The sequence below is a fragment of the Denticeps clupeoides genome, chromosome 13, assembly GCF_900700375.1.
Source record: "Denticeps clupeoides chromosome 13, fDenClu1.1, whole genome shotgun sequence".
NCBI classification, from domain to species: domain Eukaryota; kingdom Metazoa; phylum Chordata; class Actinopteri; order Clupeiformes; family Denticipitidae; genus Denticeps; species Denticeps clupeoides.
Window position 1 is genome coordinate 12,788,362 of NC_041719.1, and position 20,560 is coordinate 12,808,921.

General features: G+C 43.8%; 2 protein-coding genes across 3 annotated transcripts; one reads left to right on the top strand and one right to left on the bottom strand.

Moving 5' to 3' along the window:
- Positions 1 to 660: 660 nt before the first annotated feature.
- atp5f1d (ATP synthase F1 subunit delta) lies at positions 661 to 3,317 on the bottom strand. The gene is made up of 5 exons (XM_029001277.1): positions 3,043 to 3,317; positions 2,439 to 2,592; positions 2,190 to 2,278; positions 867 to 997; positions 661 to 779 (listed from the first exon to the last, which is right to left on the bottom strand). The coding sequence occupies exons 1-4, from the start codon at positions 3,160 to 3,162 to the stop codon at positions 875 to 877; spliced, it is 486 nt and encodes a 161-aa protein (XP_028857110.1). The 5' UTR covers positions 3,163 to 3,317; the 3' UTR covers positions 661 to 779; positions 867 to 874.
- A 621-nt stretch (positions 3,318 to 3,938) lies between these two features.
- On the top strand, positions 3,939 to 13,744 carry cbarpb (CACN subunit beta associated regulatory protein b). Of its 2 annotated transcripts, none has more exons than XM_029001274.1 (10): positions 3,939 to 4,021; positions 5,201 to 5,273; positions 6,307 to 6,449; positions 6,988 to 7,046; positions 7,231 to 7,393; positions 7,532 to 7,703; positions 7,890 to 8,042; positions 8,394 to 8,583; positions 9,358 to 9,538; positions 11,471 to 13,744. In XM_029001274.1, exons 2-10 carry the CDS (start codon positions 5,226 to 5,228, stop codon positions 12,810 to 12,812), a joined length of 2,451 nt encoding a protein of 816 aa, XP_028857107.1. In that variant the 5' UTR covers positions 3,939 to 4,021; positions 5,201 to 5,225; the 3' UTR covers positions 12,813 to 13,744. The 2 variants fall into 2 exon arrangements, with proteins under 2 accessions (XP_028857107.1, XP_028857108.1); XM_029001275.1 differs by lacking the exon at positions 3,939 to 4,021 and adding an exon at positions 4,091 to 4,750.
- The last annotated feature ends 6,816 nt before the right edge of the window (positions 13,745 to 20,560 follow it).

The following is a 20,560-nucleotide window of genomic DNA, read 5'->3' on the forward strand; positions in this document are numbered from 1 at the left end:
GGAATTACAGAATCTTTTTACATTTTTTTTTTAACCTAGTCTAGTAAACACTGGCTAGACAAGATCATGAGTTTGGAACAATTCTCTTGTTTTCTTGGATCTTTACAAGATAAGGTGCAGGGCAAGTTTTAAGTGGGAGCCTTCTGACATCTCCTGGGGACAAAGTGGTACTGCAACATGAACACAAACTGCTCATGGCGGACGCAGCCATAACTGTTATGGAATCTAAATGGGAAAAGAATATTTACAACCATAGCATGTGGTTCGTACCATCTTTAAGGCAGTACTCCGGCTTCTAATGTCAGTATGTTCTTCTCATTTCACCAGAGGAAATAAACAGTAGTACTACTCCTGACACCACTCAGAGACTAAATCACCATCAGAGACATTTGCTAGCAAGAAATAGCAACATATTAATCCCTCAAGCGTCCCACAAGACCCATATTGGTACACACAATAAAACATGAAATGAAATCCCATTCAGTTTTATAATGGAACTTTTCTACTGAGGGAATTACATGTTCATAATGATGATGATACTGACAATATCGTAACATTGCACTTGAGTAGAAAACAAACCCCTATGTGTAATTGGAATGTTTAGTGTAGTTCACTGTTCAAGGACAACTGATACTGAAAGGACAAAGTGACACAATGAACTACTTCCAGATACATTTATTGGTATGTTTATCATCTGTACAAATCAAATTTGGTGGCTTGCATTAGTGACGTGAATGGGTTTGGGAACAGAAGGAAGAGATAACCGCCAACAAAAAACCCTAAGGGGGGAAGAAAAAATAAATAAAAAACATGAAGACACTTTTTCAAATTGATTTTTCAAAAATCAAACATCTGGATATACATACCAACAGGATCACTCCAGCGCTTTCACGATGGCCTCATTGGCCTCTATGCTGATCTGCACTTCGGCTCGAGAAGCTTCGTCTGATGCCCCAACCATGTCTGCCTGGGCCTTCTCCAAGTTTGCTTTAGCAGTCTGTAAGAATGGTTTAAGATCACACGCTCTTAGAACTTATCGGTTGTAAAATGCTGCATGCATTGTGAGCAGTTACTGTACATGCCTATGGGCTCCTGCCTCTTTTGAATATTGTTTGTAAAAGCATTAAGGTTCATATTCTGGTATAGACTTAGGTGCATCTTGATGCAGTCATGGATTATTCAGAGTCAATTAAAAAACGTCAAACACAGAAATTTGAAAAGCTAAATCATGGGGTGGTAGTAGCCTAGTGGGTAACGCACTCACCTATGAACCAGAAAACCCAGGTTCAAATTCATTAACCCTAAAATAGCTCCGGGGGACTGTCCCTGTAACTACTGATTGTAAGTCGCTCTGGATAAAGGCCGTCTGATAAATGCTGTAAATGTAAATGTCTAAATGACAACGTAATGATGATGGAATGCAAAATTCTAAGTGAACGAGTGGCACGTACATATACACAAGGCGACGGAGCGACTGGCAAACTTGCAGGCATTCATTTCAAAAGAATGCCAACAAAAAAATAATACTAATAATAAAATACCACACTATCTATATTGCTATGTAAGAAATAAAGGGATTTATTTAATCAGATCAAGAAAATCAGTTTTTTTAATGATTTGGTAATTTTCCAAGTATAATTTATAAATATAAAAAAATAATGTTGTTCTTAAGACTGTAATTAAAAGCAATTCGTTTGGAATTGGGTTAATTTGTGGGTTGACTCACCATAGATTCTGACATAATATTAGTAAACATGGTGCTTTACCTTAATCAACAGGGTGACATTGCCATTTAATCAAACAGCAAAAGGTATGCAATGCTTTAATTTGCACTATACATCTTGCAATATGACTATTACATTTGAACACATTCTCGTTAACTTATATTTCATTTTTCTTTGAGTAGTCAAAGGCTTAACCAAAGAAACCCCATATGAAATGGTTTTGGGAGAACATAACGGCTGCATATGCGGTCAGTCTTGATGTCCAGTTCCCATTTTTTCCCCCCTTTTAAATGCGGCCCAAAACTTGTCACTTTGCATGATCAAAAGAATCATTTGGACATATTCTACTACCCGTGCATTCAAGTCACGTCAATAACGAATTACATAACTGTTCTACCAAGAATCAATAAAGTTGAACAAATGAAAATCTAGCACATGGCAATATCATCAGGCACATGTACTCACAGCAAGGTCAAGACTGTCCAGAGGACAGGCCTCTTCTGCTAGGAGCTGTACAGAAGAGTCAGCATTCACAGTGACCGAGCCACTGCTCACTGGAAGGGCAAAGTTGAATTCGTTGCATTAACCCAACTAACCAAAACAGATCTTTCTTGATTATTCAAATAAATAAAATTTATAAAATGTGAAGCCGTTAAGAAGGACTGGATAGGCATTGCACCAAAATGTAACTGGTGGAGTGGGCGTGGGGCTCACCAAAAAACTTTTTTGAAGAACCATCATCGCTGAAGACAGTTACCACACCAGGTCGCAGGACCTGCAGTGTAGGAACATGAGCTGGGAGAATCCCAAAAGCCCCAGTCAGCGTTGGTACATCAATCTGTTTGACGCTGGCCCCTTGGAAAAAGACCTGGCAGGGCGGAAACGGTGTTAATGACAAGCAAATGATTATTAGATAGACGGGAGAACGTAATGCAGGAGTCAGTCAAAAAGTCACTAATCCCCAAGCGATTACACACAATCAAGTATTAGGTCGCGCAACTAGCTCAAGGTGACAGGTTAGAATGATATGTACCCTCACGGGTTGCTCAAAACACCCGCCAGGGATTAAAAGTAGAGAATAAATGGGTGCAATGTGCACCTACTCCACCTCGACGAGTTGACCTATACAGTTAAATCCCGTAATTGGCATGAAGCTAACAAGCTAGCTGGCTAATGCTAACCTCGACAACAGGTCGGCTCATACATATATTAACACGCCTAACACATCACGCAGCACAATACATTATCAGCGTAATTATTAGAACGATTGCGCTCGGCATAGCAGTAGGCCCGGGTATTTCACGCCGCAATGTCTTACCTCGGTTGGAGAAGCAAAAGTGAAGGACATCTGAGCAGAAGCACCGGGGGCGTCCGCGTAGCAACGCGCCTGCCTCATGGCAGGAACCGCGCGACGAAGCAGGAACCTGGCGGCCATCATTCTGTCTTAATTGTAATGATTTGGGGCAATAATATGAATGAATATATAGGCCAAGCGACCCCAAACCCTTGCGCGGACGCGTCAAAGTGTGCGCCTGATAGGACAAGGACACAACCTACCAGGCAACCTACCCATAAAGCCTCACGGTTTTGCAATGCATTGTGGGAAATGTATTTTTTTTTAAACAACCGCGATCATGATCATTATCATTATACAAGAAATCTCAAGCTAAACTATAAAATTGTATACACACACAGACACACACAAATATACATATTTATCTACGTATAAATAAATTAACGCTGTATGCAAGACAGTGTTTACTTGTTGATTGTATGTCGTTTTTCATTAATTATATTTTTTATATTCCTTTTATACAGTACGGCTATTTTACATGTTTGTGTTTTTTCCTGTCATCCACCAGAGGGTGGCGCACTTGTATTTAAACACATCTTGACAGCATGGCCGTAACTGCACGCCACTGTAAATCACCTCATTGTAATGAACATCGGGCTATTGGATTATTTTTATTGTTTTGTTTAATGAAACAAAAACAGATAATGGCTTCAACGTAGGCAATAACATTGACCCGTCATTTAGAGGCGAGAAACCAACAGACGACTCCTTACTGGCGAGCGTCCCTCGGCAGTCTGGCCATGAAGATGCCTCCTCATCCTCCAGCTGACGTCACGTGGTCCTTCTCTGACTGGGCGCCGAGAAAGTGGGTGTGTCTAAAACGCCAGGGTTTCATTCATAAATAGTTTAAGCCTTTACATCAAAATCAAGGCGTTCGGGAAAGGCTGCGCGCCATTGGGCTTTGTCTGCGCAACCCTGCATGGACCACGTTCGTTTTAATTAGGTAAGTTGCTGCGTTTTTTTTTTTTTTTTGCGTAAGTTCCGTGTTCTCGTGCGCGGTTCCGTGCACTGATCAGAATGTGACGGAGATGTTCCGACACCGAGATGCTGCCAGCAGCTGTGATGCCGGAGTGGTGCTCCGCTGGAAGAATGGCGTCGCCTGTAGAGCACAGTCCGAAACTGAAACTATCGGTAGATCACGACACTCCCTGCTCCGAGCCGAGATAAAGTACCACATGACGAGCACCTTCTGTCTATTCTGTAATAAACCATTTTCATGTTATTATCATTATTATGGTTTTGTAGTAGCTGTTAATGTAGTTGTTATTATTATTGCAAAAAAAAAATTATTGTGAACAATTTTCCAATAAAGCAGCTTTTCACTTCTTTCACTGGATTCACGGGTACACTTTTGCATGGCTTCCGCTCACCAGTATTGCAACACATCAAAGTCTTCTTCTAAAGCTCGTCGGGCATCTGTCCATGAATGGACCTCCAGGACGCGTCTGCTTCTCAGCTTAGCCCCAGACTGACATCTGTTGAAGCGTTTTCCCCTCAGCTTGTCACTCCAAGGCTTCGCAGCCACTGGGGAGCGTAGGTGGGTGGGCAGGGGCAGGCTGAGAATGCAGCAGGATCCGGAAGGCTTTTGAGAGACGGAGAGGATGGATGCAACAGAGAACGTTTTGCATGCTGGTTCTTTCAGCCCGCCGCTTTGAGGGAAGCTGCCGGAGAGGTGAGTGTGTGTGCAGTGTGTGGCTCTGGCGGCTGCTATCACTGCTGGGCATCAGCTGTTGGGAAGATGGGGTGATCGGCTCGTAGTGGGATCGCAGTTTGACATTAAACTCTGAGCGAAGGGAGCGAAAAGGCAGAGGGTGAGCTTGAGGATGCATTGGACGCCGGTTTCCGCTGGTGATGCAGGCCCAGTTTGCTCTGCATTAGTGCCCGGTGATGTTCAGCTGCATGCTACATTTTCCGGTGCATCAAGTGTATGCACTGTGTACACTGGACAGACAGAAAGATAACAGCCTGTTTTCGAATGCACTTTCATGATCCCAGCAATCTCCAATGTTTTTTTTTTGTCATTAAATTTTCAAGTCAATAATATATATATTCTTTATCCCAGTGTTGAAAAATGAGGCATGGCATTTAACAGCCGTACATTTTCCTGTATTTTGCTCTTCAGGGGGACGCTCACGCTCGCCTGGACCATGAGCAATGAGTCTACCGTCTTGACAAATCTAACAGTTTACTCCACGGTAAGTAGGATGACTTCCTTCCTGAATGTAAAGAAAATGTGCAGTGAGGGTGACACCGACGAGCAGTCATTTAATGTGGTCTTCCATACGGCAATATTTATTTAACAAAAATGTTGCACATTCAACCCATGTTACTTTTGTGCTTATTACACAATATTAAGACCAAATTAAGACCACATTTTTGGGTACTGACATGTACTGACTGCCCTAAAGAGAGCATACATATTACATTCTCTACATATTAAAACACAGAGTCATTTGGAAATGTAACATTTAGAAATATAGCCTGGATGGCTATAATTACGCAACCCTTGCCCTCAGCAGCGCAATAAACCTCCCGATAAAGGTAAACTTCAATTCATTATGAAGATCTGCTGCTGAGTACATAAGTCTGAACGTTCATAATGCATGAAGTGCTGCACTTTGCTCAGACAGCCCTTTTTTCTCTTATGTGTAGACAGGTTTAATGGCCAATGTCCTGGATGGATAATTGCTCGATTTCATTAGACTGAAATGGCAATATTGCTTAGAGTAACCTGCCTTCCTGATGTCCAGACTGTAGCTAGGTCCCGTCGTAAAAATACAGTTCTGCTAGGGTCTGAAGCGTCTTCACATTTTCAATGCTTCATACAACGGCGAGAAGGCTAATGATGGGAAGCAGACTGCCCCAGGGAGATACATTAAGTAAAAGCGCAGTCTGAGCATTTTAGAATGATGGTACAGAATTGTTCCTTTCTGCTTAGCGGCACAGGAACAAGGGGCGTTTCAGACTCTGACGACCCTTCCTCCCCACATAGCGCCAGCCGCCGCCTCTGCTTCTCGCGCCTCCGCCATCACGCTCGCGTCTTTGAACACAGCACAGCGCTCGCCATTCCAACCGCAGAACAAAGAGCCGTGCACCTGTGTGGCCGACCCCACAAGGCCGGCCATTCAGCGGCGCGTCCTGAGAGACCAACGGGGCGAGTCGCGCGTGTCACGAGGAAGGCTTAAAGAAGTCCTGTCTGAATTACTCTGTTTTGTTCACTTTGCACAGGACGCATCGTCAGTGCCGAAACAGGATGTCTACGTTCTCCCGCTGGTTCTTATGTCAGTCTTTCTCGGGGGGACGCTGGTCCTGTTGTCTGTGATATTGATCCTCTGTCGCCGCGGCTGTGATGGGAACTGCCGATATGGAGAGTAAGTGAAGAACAGTAGCAGCCCGTTGCCTGTGAAGTAACCAGCGGTCTGATTATTTCAGAATAACAGGGTGCTGATTGTAACCGGGCAGGGTTCGAAGGCTTCTGGCTTCCACAGTCCCTTTCAACGACATTGCTCCTGCAGCCTGGCTGGTTGACGTCTGGCTGGGGGGAAAGCAGACCAGACTGCTACAAATGATGCTCGTAATGAGATTTCATAGCAGCCATCGGTGCTGATTAATTTCCCCTCCGCCAGAAGAACAAGCTCTGGCCTCAAAAAACTGCGGCGCGGGGCAGAGAGCTGCAGAGCCCATAAATCCTGCCGGCTATTCTCACATGAATCAGAGGATCATTCCGAATGCAGCAGCCATAATGCTCAGCATAAGCAGAACCCTGACGGCACAATTAGCAGCACCCGTTGGGGTTAAATGCTTGGATTACATGTACAGAGGCTTAATGTGTTGTTTTAACGTTGTATGGCAGATGCCTGTGGGGTCTAGGAAAAAAAATCTGTTAATCCACGATTCTTTGTGCCCAAGGGCCAGTGAGGATCCAGAGAAGACCAACAGCTACCTGGAGGAGGCTCAGCCTGTGCATGGTAAAATATCTGTTTTCACAGGCAGTCAATACCTCGAGAATATCCGGGACAGGCTATTCACATTCCCATTCAGCCGGCCTGGCCATGCAGTGTATCCTAGATACCGATTTGAGAGTACAAATGATGTACAGTTCCATCAAAACACTGCGGCCTTGGTTCAAATGATTCTTTTTCGCCTTTACAGAGATCACAATCAGGGTGGATGAATCAGACTGCCTGTCAGCCGCCAGTTCTCATGACATGGAAACGGAGCGCTTTCTTTCCACGGGCACCACCGGCCGACGCGTGTCCTTCAACGAGGCGGCACTGTTCGACCACAGCAAGAAGACGCAGGAGAAAGGCCGCAGGTCATACGCCCACTCATGTCCTATGTGTTTGAGTCTAACCATCCATACTGCTATATCTTTATCCATGCGGCTGATCGGAGATTTTGATGTAAACATAAATAATGAACGTAACATTTTACGCCTTACGTTGTAATGCAGGTACACGCTTACGGAGGGCGACTTCCATCACCTGAAAAATGCCAGACTCACCCACCTCCACATACCCTGTCCTGCCCTCAAGATAGTCACTATCCACGAGTGTGAGTCATCGGAGAACAGCATCGCCATGACAACACGTCCCGCCTCCAAGTCCAGCCTCTCCATCTTCCAGGTGACAGGCAAAGTTCTGTGTACTGCGATAAGGTACAAGGAGTCAGAATGGAATGACTGAATCTCCCAAATGAACAAGCACTCATCTCGTTCATCTGGAGCTTTGATGTGCATAGTGACCGGAGAGTCTGGCGGGATGGGGTGTGGAAGCTCTTTTTCTAAGTGCCTCTGTGATCTGCCTCTTTAGCCCTTAGCATGCCCTTTGCCTGAGACGGTCCTGACCACCTTGAGCATCAGTCCCATCTCCACCCTTCCCGGGGACGCACTCAACTCCAGCGTGGACCCCGGCTTCCGCAAAAGCACCCACACCCCCAGCCCCGAGGCCCCCAGGACTGGCATCGTGAGTCACTCTGCGCTGCGCTTATCTGCTAGTAGGTTCCTGTGTAGCCAGGAACAGGCCATTTGAATAACGAAGGCAGACGCAACATTAGGGTGAAAATAGGAGCGTGAGTCACAGGCGGTCTGAATGCACTTAAGGGAGTGACAATGGCAGTAGGGCATCAGGAGGAAATGAACGCTCAATAATAACCAGCATGCCGGCACCCAGTGTACCCAACCTTCAGCCACCCGCAACCCCCTTTTCTGCCCTTAGTGTGTATGTAATTCGGGCAGCAGGGGTTTGGAGATTATTGGGGGAAATAAGGCAGACCTCGCATGCTTGAACAAGCCCATGCTCTCTCTCAATTTTTAGACCTTCGGTGCTGTGCCTCGCGCTGGACCTGTTATTGACGGGGTTTCAACCACCAGTGGCCAAGGGCCCATGCTGCAGTTCTTCACCAAACTCCGGCGCCATGCCAGCCTCGAGGGGGTCAGCCCCTACTTTAAGATCAAGAAGTGGAAGCTTGACAGTAGCCAGCGAGCCTCAAGTTTGGACACCAGAGGTGAGAGCTGTTTCATTTTTAAGACATTTTTTTAACAGTGAAATCTTGATCTGTAAACAGATATTTAAAGCACAGGCAGAATAGTTTGTGCTTCCGATGAAACAGGGACATTTTTTGTACATAACTGCTTTCTAGAAATCGTCCTTCCCTAGGGGACGGATATGGTAATTGAAGTGGGAAAAAATAGAATCCAGTGTAAAGATAGTGTCAGCATATGATGAAGTTCTTTATTTGAAGTGTTGATTGTTCACTCACAGTGTTGGGGAATGTTTGCACATTCTTCTGGAAGGAGAGCGTGTCTTTGGCTGCTAGGACTCATAATTGGACAGATGGATTCGTGACGCATGGCTCTTCCTTTCCAAAGCTCCCTACAGACCACCCTCTTACACACGCACACACACACACATGCAGAGACACACATGCTCTCTTTCTCTCTCTTTCTGGGACAATCTCAAAGCCTCCTTGGATGCCTGGTAAAATGATTGGTGCACACTTACAAAGGCTTGGAGACATCTACCATTTTATTTCTACAGGGAAATTCGACAATGATGATCATCAGGCTAATATGATAATACATATTTAGTAGCAACATCCTTGCAGCAGTTTCAATATTGTTGGCTATCAGGCAGACGTTTGCATTACATGCTTTTTTGTTCATTAGGAAATGGTTTAACATGTCTAATTGCATTTTTGTTGTTGTCATTTAGCCATTAATACTAATTTGTTATGCATTACTATATATTTTATTTAATTAATTAATCTCATGTTCTACAGGATCGCCAAAGAGGAAGCAGTTCCAGCGCCAACGAGCTGCTAGTGAGAGTATGGACCAAGACAACAACGACAGCCACCACATCGACCTCATCCAGTACATTGCCCAAACAAAGGATATGCCATACCACCCCTCGCCCCGACTCCTGTCCCCCCCTTCCACACCACCACCTTCCCTCGGCAGGTATTTTTAATTCCCTTGCCATCCATTACGCCATGCTGCATTGCCTCCACAAGTCACACTGCTGCCCTACATAATGACCCATCTCATGAGGTGAAGCCATTGTGGGGGTGTTAAGGTGATGTGACCTCATTACATGACATTTGCAATATACACAAATACGCAAAACGAATGTATGTCATGTAATCTTGATCTGTGCTCCCAGCAGTTACAGATAAGCTGTTGCTTTGACACACATATCCATTAACGCATAAACATAATTAAAAGTGTTAACCCGAACAGGGTCTTTCCCAAACTGCTTAACATCTTATCATTGACATGCATTGCTACTGACCATCACATAGTAAATACTGTAATACACATTACGCTGTTTGCATTACTGTCTGCTTTACATAACTGATATGCTCAAATTGTTAGATATTATGCCCTTTCAAAGAATTTGAAGGAACATGGAAGTTACAAGTATACAAGTTCACCGGCCAGTTTACTGGAAACGCCCCTATTCTATCTGCAGAAGGTGTTCCATCAGCCACTATGATATCTTACCGCTGCTGATATTGTGTAGGTGTGGGTCCATTCTCAACACAGAAGTGTATTTTGTATTGTGCCAGTAGTCAGTAGTGAAGGACCAGCAACCATCACCAAACATATCCAGAAAAGTATGGTGGTTGTAGCCTAGGTAAGACACTCGTCTATGAACCAGCCACAAGTTGAAGCCCTGTGTACTTCCTGAGTTGCTCCAATGGGACTGTCCCTGTAACTACTGATTTTAATTTGCTCTGGATAAGGGCATCTGATAAATGTGAAAAGTGTTCAGAAATTGGTTAAGAGCCAGAAGATGCAGAACAAAAACTGTAGGTGTGCTGCATTTTAAATCTCTACATATCTATACAACATACACACAGTGCATCCAGAAAGTATTAACAGTGCATCATTTTCCCCCATTTTGTCATGTTACTGCATTATTCCAAACTTGATTAAATGCATTTTTTTCCTCATAATTCTACACACAACACACCAACATGTGCAAATGTGTTTAAAATAATAATTTTGCAGCCTTTGCTCAATACCTTGTCAATGCACCTTTGGCAGCAATTACAGCCTGAAGTCTTTTTGAAATGATGCCACAAGCTTGGCACACCTATGCCTAGCCAGTTTCACTCATTCCACTTTGCAGCACCTCTCAAGCTCCATCAGGTTGGATGGGAAGGGTTGCTGCACAGCCATTTTAAGATCTCTACAGAGATGTTTAATCATATTCAAGTCTGGGCTCTGGCTGGGCCACTCAAGTTGCCCTGAAGCCACTGCTTTGATATTTTGGCTGTGATCTTAGGATCTTTGTTGTCCTGCTGAAAGATGAAACATCGCCCCAGTTCAAGAGTGCTCTGGAGCAGATTTTCATCTAGGATGTCTCTGTACATTGCTGCAGTCATCTTTCCCTCTATCATGACTAGTCTCCAAGTTCCTGTAGCTGAAACATCACCACAGCATGACGCGCCACCACTATGCTTCACTGTAGGGATGGTATTGGCCTGGTGATGAGCGGTGCCTGGTTTCCTCCAAACGTGGAGCCTGCCATTCACACCAAGAGTTCAATTTGTTTCTCATCATCTGAGAGTCCTTATATGTGAGACTTTATATAAAAAGATGTGTGCCTTTCCAATGTTGAGCTCCAGGGCAAAGGCTGTGAATGCTTGCCTGTGCTTTCTCAGTTTTTTATTTTTAATGAATTTGGTGAAACCTCAGGTAAACTTTTTTCATATTGAGGGAAAATTAATTATGAATAAGTCTGTAACATAACAAAATGTTTAAAAAGTGATGCACTGTGAATACCGCATGCACTGTATGTTAAAGACAGGGTATCTCTAATGAAGTGACCAGTGGGTGTTTGCCTAATTGAACTACGTCCTGTAACTCCAGACTTGTGTTCTGTAGGCTAGAGGTGGAGGTGGTGGTGGAGCCAGGCTGCAGCTCAGGAGCTGGTTTGATTGGCGCATCCTCTGACTCGGACGAGCTGATGGGGGTCAGCTGTCATCAGGAAAGTTCGGACCACCAGTCCCTGTATCGAGACATCTGGACCTTGCGTGCCTCTTTGGAGCAGTATGTCTCCTCTGACCAAAGCAGCAACAATGACAAGGACTCAGTCAGGAGTGATGCAGACAGTGTTTGCTCATTAGGAGGAAGGACTGACAAAGGCAGGCTACCAAGTTTCTCCTCACAGGATATTGGAGATGAACCAGAGGGGGACACAGACCAAAAAGGGAAGCAGGACAGTGTGGAATCTGAAAGAGGCAGTGATGGAGAGACTGGAAACCGGAAGCTTCTGCAGATGGACAGTGGCTATGCCTCAATTGAAGCTCCATTTCGAGCTCCAGAGGATCTGAGGATATTCGGCAGTGCCAGCGGCAGCAAAGATGGGACGGCCATTGAGAGACGTCTGTTTTTCACCAGCTCCGGTCGCAAGGGAACAGTGTGTGAGAGCTTTGAAATGAGCTTCGACGAGGAGCTGGAGGAGGAGCCTGGTCCCAGCACGGGCAAGGAGCCTGAGGGTGCCATGACATGGTCCCCATATGGGCAGATGTTCACACCGTGCAGTGTTCAGTCACACCCCCTCCTCCACCGCCGCGACTACAGCATTGATGAGAAAACAGATGCGCTTTTCCACGAGTTTCTGAGGCACGACCCGCAATTCGACCAGCAAGAGTCACCGTTGCGCTCCAAACACCGATCCCGCGTCCACCTTCGCAAACAATGGCAGCGCTCCAAACAGTACAGTGACCCGGGGGTGCGATTCCCATCATCCTTTGACCGCCACCGCACTCCACTCCGCCGGGGTGACAGCGTGAATTACCCATTAGATATCGGCTACCATAGCACTCTTCCACGAATTGTCAGTGCTCCCGATGAGGAGGCCAGCGAGGGAGCATCCAGCGCCCCCCAGACACCAAAACTCATCCAGGAAAGAGCTGAGGCTCAGGACCACCAAAAAGATAACGGCGGCCCGAGCAGAAGCTCTCTCATAACTGCAGACAGCATAGCAGAGCAACACGAGCAAACAGAGGAGTCCCGGCCTACGGCACCATCCCAGGAAGCGACGGACTCCCCTCCCCAGTCCCTCGAACCGGGATATGGCCCGCAGACCATCACAGCCGAACTGACCGACAAGCTGGCTGCCAACCTGGAAGAGCGTCTCTACACTAGCCTCCGCAGGACCAAGGACAGTCCGGAGTGTGTGGTGACTGTCGCACATACCTCTCCTGACCACAGCCCAGTGTAGCATGGCTCCCGTTCAACCCCAGTTTCGCATGGTCGCCATTCTTCTTCATCATTCTTTATGTGATTGCAGCACCATCTCCAAAGCCAACCTCTTATTTTACACCCAAGAAATGACCGTCTAACTTGATGTACAAAGAGCATAAATCTGTTATTTCGTAACCCATTTAGCATTTTTAACACCCAGGAGGAATGAACACTCAGGAGGAATGAATTGCGGGATTCTAAATGAACATAAGGTCTGTGGTTTCAATTGGCTTTACATTCTGTTTTATGAGATAATTGCTTTATTCTTACTGAGCTGTCGCTAACATTTTATGTTGGAGAAAACTGCATGTTGGTAACGTGGTGCCAACAGAGGTAGAACATAGAAATAGGGACGGTGTCCCTCAAGGTTAAAGATATAAACCATCACCACCAGAAAACAGATGAAAATGAATGAAAGCAGCAGCTGATGCATGAAAATAAAGGAAATGAGAGTGCCATGTATTTTTCTTACAGAACAGTCAATCAGAGGCACACTGAAAATGCATGGGTGGAAATTTGATGACAAAGTGACTGATGTGTTTCATCTGGAACTTCCTTTATCAAATCTACATCAGCATACAACTTCTGGGATTCAAGCCTGCTAGAAACCTCTCTGAGCTGGTTAGCAGCATGAACAGCAATATTCATGCACCTTATACTCTTGTACTGGCGATGAAGTGATTAGAAGTTGCAGACCCGCACATCTTTTGTGGTTTACCAGTTATACTAGTGCGAATCAACATGGTCTTTGATGATCTTTGTTGGTTTTACCAGCTGAGTAATGGCACTGCAAAAGACGAGTAAGATTATGGACAAGAGCAACCAGTTTAAACCACAGACCTGGGCTATATTAGCACCATACATAGCTGGAAGTAGATCCAATTGTACCCCCCCCCCCCCCCCCCCCCCCCCCAACCTACAAAAAGGTGATGTGACCTAGCCTTGTTATGATGTGACCTTTTTATGATTGACATACATGTTTCTCAATGTCAGCATTCCTTTCTCTGTTTAGATTTTGTGAATGCTGCAAAAGACAATATGCTGTCTGCACTAGTTACTCCACTGTGAAATTGGGTGCTATTAGATATGGTGTTAAAGATAATTATGTAGACAAAGTTTACTATATTTTATCCTAATACAATTGCTAAATATAGCAGTAATCAAGAACACGTTGGGTGTCTTGGATGTTGAAATATTGAGCATTTCATGGTCACTGTTTATCTTAACTGTTTGTGACCAGCTATTGGTGGCAACAGGCTTTTTAAATATTAGTCACATGTAATTTAAAATATTCATGTTATTGTTAGTAATTCTGTTTTGTGGATGCACATAATACAGTTTTGTCATTTATGCGTTGAAGGTGATGGATAACTAAGAGACCACATAAAAGCCCTTTGTATGATAATTAGGATTATTAAGACATTGTAGGGCCTAAATCACAGCATGGACATAAAACAGTCCATGAATATATATTGTATTCATTTTAAAATTACTAATGTCTTATTTCACAGTTTATTTATTCTTCAAATCAGTGATGAAAACATTTTTATTCATCTTTATTCATGCATATCTTACTTTGACCAGAAGAAGACATATATGGATGAGACGTAAATAAATTATGAGCAGTTTGCCACAATCATAGCGCTAAAAACAGCCAACTGTATTAAGTGTCCTTGCTGTTACAGGTTTGTGCTGACGTTATTACACCTATATAAACACAATTTGGAAAATCTGCCTTTTGAACAGAGTGGTTCTCCAGAAGGCTCGATTACTATGTTTGACATATTGTGTTGAGTCAGCCAATGTTTTATGTTTCAGAATTATGTGCTAAAAATAGTCATTTTCCAATTCATTGGAAATAAATGCCTCTATTGGATTCTTTTGCTTTATTTTATAATCTATGTTCAAATGAAAGGGGTAGAAATTTTTAGAGAAAAGTATTTGCTACAGTTCTATGAATATGGTACTGAACATTTGTGATCTTCTGCACAGGCATTATGCATTTGTTGGTAGTTACTAGTTATTATTCCTCCCAGACCAAACCACTGCTCCTCTATATAAGATTTCATTTGTAGCAAAGCAAACGTATTCTGTAATAACTGGCGTCTGCCACAGAAATGTGCTACTAATGCTGTTGTTCTTTCATGCTATCAGTACTGGATGTCCAGTTTAAACCTTGGGTATAACCATTAAAACAACCTCAAAATCATTTATAGTTGTTGGTTAGACAACTGGAAAACCTAAAGATTTTCATTCATATATAAAGCCATAGACCCATATTGCTTCTGTCTGTACAACAGATGGGTATTTCACCTTTTCCTCATATAGACACGTGAACAATGGTTGAGATAAAAGCCCCAAAGGGCTGGGAGGCAAGGCACAAAACACAGAAACGCTGAGCCAGACAAATAGCTATGATGCTTTTCTAAAGCATATTTCGGCACCATCTCTTGTGCTTAATAATGTGCCTTTTCATCTGTGTTCAGCATCAGAGAAAGAGGGTGGCCTTAGCGCTTTGGGAAATTTTGGGAAACCCTTTCATGAAAGTGAAATTGAAGTGATAGTGAAGCACAGCACACGGTGACACAACAAAATGTGTCCTCTGCTTTTAACCATCACCCTTGGTGAGCAGTGGACAGCCATGACAGGCGCCTGGGCAGCAGTGTGTGGGAACGGTGTTTTGCTCAGTGGCACCTCAGTGGCACCTTGGTGGCTCGGTAACCTTCAGATTAAGGATCCGCTTCCTTACCCATAGGCACCCACTACCCCAGCATGCAAAGGAAGAGGGTTACACATCCATTCTACAGACTTTAATGCACTTATTGTTTTGTGTTTATTTAACCCTTTATAATCCATTAAACCATTGAACACTTGTATGCCTGATGCAATTTAACATGCAGTTTAGTGTTAAAAGCCATTAAATATTAATACACAGCAAAAAGTGAACACTAGCTAAATCTAAAGGGGCAGTGGTGGCCTAGCGGTTAAGGAAGCAGCCCCGTAATCAGAAGGTTGCCGGTTCGAATCCCGATCTGCCAAGGTGCCACTGAACATTTAAACATTAGACATGGGGCAGTGGTGGCTTGGTGGGTAAGAAAGCGAACTTGTAACCGAGCGGTTGTGGGTTCAAATCCCGAACAACTGAGGTGCCACTGAGCAAAGCACCGTCCCCACACACTGCTCCCCGGGCGCCTGTCATGGCTGCCCACTGCTCACTCAGGGTGATGGGTTAAATGCAGAGGACAAATTTCACTGTGTGCACCGTGTGCTGTGCTGCTGTGTATCACATGTGACAATCACTTCACTTTGTAAATCTAAAAATCTGTCTCACCTAATATTTCAGCATTGACATAATGTAAATAAACCAGGTCACAGCAGGTTCAATTGGTTTATTAATATAATGTCAATGGTAAAATATTAGGTGTGGCAGATTAATTCAATATGTTTAGGTTTAGCCAGTGTTCACTTTTTACAGTGTAGAATGAAAATGCTGAATTGCGTAGCCATGTATACAAGCACACAATGTATAAATGCAGGAACTAGATCACTTTCAGTCTTGAGCAAAGTATGTTTTTGTAATCTTACAGGCATACTTAATGCATCAGTATGCATAGTTTCCACAAAGTCCATTTTTATTAAATTATTTGTTTCCTCAGACCCACAATACAAAATTTTAAATGTTCTTTTAATACTCTGAGAAGAAAATGATAATATGAATAATAGTAAATGTAAATTCTATTTATGAATTGATATTTATAGTTTATATGAGTCAGTTGGAATCCCAGTTTAGTTTAAAGGTCAGACCATGCTGACTGAGGGGATTTTAGAAACTATATTTCAGAGAAGAAAGCACTATTTCTATATTCTTACATTCTTCTTGCATACTAATTGCTGAGTTTACTTAAAAATATGAAATAACAGAAAACATTTCTAGAAATGTATCTGCCTGTAACTGTTTAGCTTTAAGGACCCCAAACAATGTCAATGTTTCTTTTTTCATTTATTTATTTTTTGTTGTTTTTTTTTAATAGTGAAAATTGTGATGCCTTTATCTGTTGTGTTGAAGTTCAATTAAATAGTATTGATGCGATATAAAGACGTTTTTGAGTATTTTTGAGCATTTGTATTCAATATGTAATATAATATAATATAATATCCTACTTTAATATCCAGTGTTTTAACTGTGCTGTGTTAGAGTTCAGTCCTACTGATTGCCTCAGGTGTTTGTCCATAAAATATTCATAACAGGCACATAAAATAAACATGAATCTACAGTAATTATGACTCTAAATCAATAGCAACCTTTACTCACAGCAGAATCCAGATCCTTATTGTTTGTGGCAGTGTAACTCACATCAGCACTGAAACTCAAGTTATTTTGAATCAAATATTCAAAAATTTCCATCCAACTGTATTTTGAAATTTTGCTATTTAATTTTATATTGAATTTTATATTGAATTATATATAAAATGTTAAAATCATGTTGCACTCTTTAGAGTAAACCTGAGTAACTAATAGTAATTGACTTATCCTGTTGTAGATGCATACCTACTTTATATTTCGAGATTATGGATCATCCACATTTCATTAAAAGGGGGCTTATAGTAGGCTTAGGATTTCATCGTATTCTCCTATTGAACTATTTTCAGTTTTTCTCACATAAAATAATGTCAAATAATAATTTTACTATATGCTATAATAATGTAAAATGAATTAATCTGACGGCCAGTGTGTGTTATGTGCACCATTTAATGGGCCTGAGATGATACTCTTGAGCTCCGTGTGTCACCTCTGGCTCGCCCCTCCTCCGGCATGTAGCTTTCGAGGAAGCTGATCGGTCTATTGCCTCGGCGTGGGCGGATGGAAACCTGGCCAGGTGGCATGAACCCAGAGACCGCAGCGCGCCGGAATCCCCTTTCCTGAGCCTGGCGGGACATCCGCTGGGCCTGGGCTCCGTGGAGCGCCACAACATTTTTTTTGAAAGGCCGTGTCCTATCCTGCCCGCTCGACTGTCGAATCGCTGCCTTCACAAACGAACAGGGATTAGCCACCCACTCCTTTCAACAGCAGCTCATTGTAAAAAGAGAAAACTGCAGCTCCGCACACTCTCCCATTTAACAGACTTGAGTCCAGGCGTTGGGGGATGCGTGGGAGAGGGGAAAGTGACTCATAGAGGACATCGCCCTTTTTTTTTATTGCAGTCTCGCCCTGACCAGAAAATGAAAACTGTCTATCCTTGACTGGGTTGAAAACCTTTGGCCATTCACTCGATATGCTATTTAGAAAACCATTTCTTATCTTTTTTGGGTTTTGTTTTGTTTCAGTGATCCCCAGTGGCCATACAGTATTTTTCACCATTGTGAAATGCCAATGCTGAACAGAATCTGCTCATTCAATACAGCGGCCTTGGCATGTGAGCACGACTATGAGGGGGTTTGCATATCTGTGAACGTTTATTCACAGAGACGTAGGAGAGCGAGATAAACTGGTCTGGATGGGGACTTTGAAGGTGGAGTGATGCTCTCTGCTCTACTGAAGAAGTACATGGGAGCTTGTTAAGAAATGGTGCATTCATGAATGAGTCATGGGGAGAAGAACCCACATGAATGAGCAGGTGCCACCGGGGGACAGAGACAGACGGGGAGAGCCGGAGGAGAGATGGAGCAGAATGGGAATGTGAGGGGCGGGGTGGGGCGGGGGAGAGAGAGAGAGAGAGAGAGAGAGAGAGAGAAAAACCCTGGAAAGCCGAAGCCGCTGCGGCTTCCTCCCACGCAGCCGCCCACACGTAGCCCCACCCCCAACAGTTACGCCAACCCTGCTGCTCCCCCCCTGCACCAAAGATCAGGGATCCTCCAGTCCGCCTCCAGAACACCCCCAGCTGCGTCATCACTCAGCTCTTCCGCCAAATCACTGCCGAGAGAGGACATGTATCACTGAGCTTTCAATTAAACCAAGCAAGATGGGAACTTCTCATACTGAGGTGCTCGGCTATGTGTGTGTGTTGGTGAGTCTTTGTGTAATTTTCAGAAAGATCTGGAGAGAGCCACCTAAGGGGAAGTAATCACATGTGCATCAATAGCCTCTTACCGCAGCTCTGCCACATTCATTAAAGACAATTTATATCAGAGAGAGAACCATTAGAGCAATGTTGCCTGCTAGCAGCCCTGTTTCACAAACCGGGGAATAAACCTGGTTTGCAGCTTGTCTTTTATTTGGCATTTATTTGACATTTTCAGGAGTCTCGATGGAGCCATGATAAGATACGTGTGGTGCATCGCCTCGCTACCTGATTATGCCCTTTTCAAAGAGCAGCCATCTTATTATTTATAGCAGGAAAATATGGCTTTGTAGGCTTAATAAGGTACAGAACAAAGGGTCTCATTATCACAATGCAAAAATTCACAAAGAAATAATAATACCATTTTTTTCCTCCCACATTAGTCCCAGTTAATGAGAAAAAGCCCAGGTTGGGAGCCTGGGGGCAAAACGAATTATGGGGTAATGAAAGCGGTCGATCTGGGGATGGAACAGTGTAAACAGCGACATGGCTGATTAGCAGTGGCCATAAATAAGTAATCAAAAGTGCAGGAAGCCGCACTCCAGCTTATCCCTCGTCTCCCTCCTCCGCGCTGCCATCCTCTACTTGGGCACTTTAATTGTGGGTGACCCCTTTGACTTCCACGGGGGGCTGATGCCAATCTTCTTTTCAATGACGCCAGGGGGAGAGCGAGAGGGAAGGGTGGGGAAAGGCTAAGCCCATATGAGGCTGGCGGAAAAGAGGAAGGCAGAGCCGGAGAAATGTACAGTGTAAGTGTGACTAAACTGACTGCAGTGGGATGACTCACAGTTGCCATGGCGACTTTATCACTCTCCACTCTCTAATGAGCTATTTCAACTGTTTTGGAGGGAGAGAGAAAGATAAATGGATGATTTTCATAAAACATTGAAACTGTGGTGGCGGCTCAGGATATTTGGGTACATTGGACCAAGGCCACGTTAGAAATGAAGTTGTTTTACATGAAATATAATCCAGCCATCATTATCTTGGAAATGGAAACAGGGGTAAAAATGGTAATTCAGTGATGTGAAGTTGAATGGGTTAATAGATGCTTTGTCATTAGTATGTGGGGGGAATCATGCCGTATTTCCAATTTATGCTTCACACTGAAACTCTTCACACAAGTGGGTGAATTAAACAGAATGAGCGGTAGAATGAACAGGCATTAGTTTTGTCTGCCCGTTTATTGCCTGTGTCCTGCGTGTTACCATGGAAATTAAAATGTATTTAATTGCCTGTCGTATCCTGGCACTTCTGGGCCACCAGACGGTGCCACATGTTTGTCTGTCTCCCCGTCTGAGTCCTAATTAGTTCCATGTGAATCTAGTTAACTGTGTTAAAATACAGTTTCTAGTCCTTGTCGGGCATCTATGTTGGTTGAAACCCACATGTAAGGCTCATCCTTAGTTCTGTTTGGCTCTTAAACCTATTTATGCATTGTTCAGTTCCGTAATAAAGCCACTTCCTGTTGGGCACTTGTGCCTCAAGCCTTCATGTCAGCCCAACATGATCCAATGAATGTCTACCACAGCACCTCTTATCATGATGGAGGGCTCTGTGAGTATCATGCAGATATACACAGGTGAGCCATTCAGTCTGCTTTCCCCTTTTGAAGTGGAGCCATTATTGTTCACTGGGTTATGTATTAGATACCAAATGATGGCTA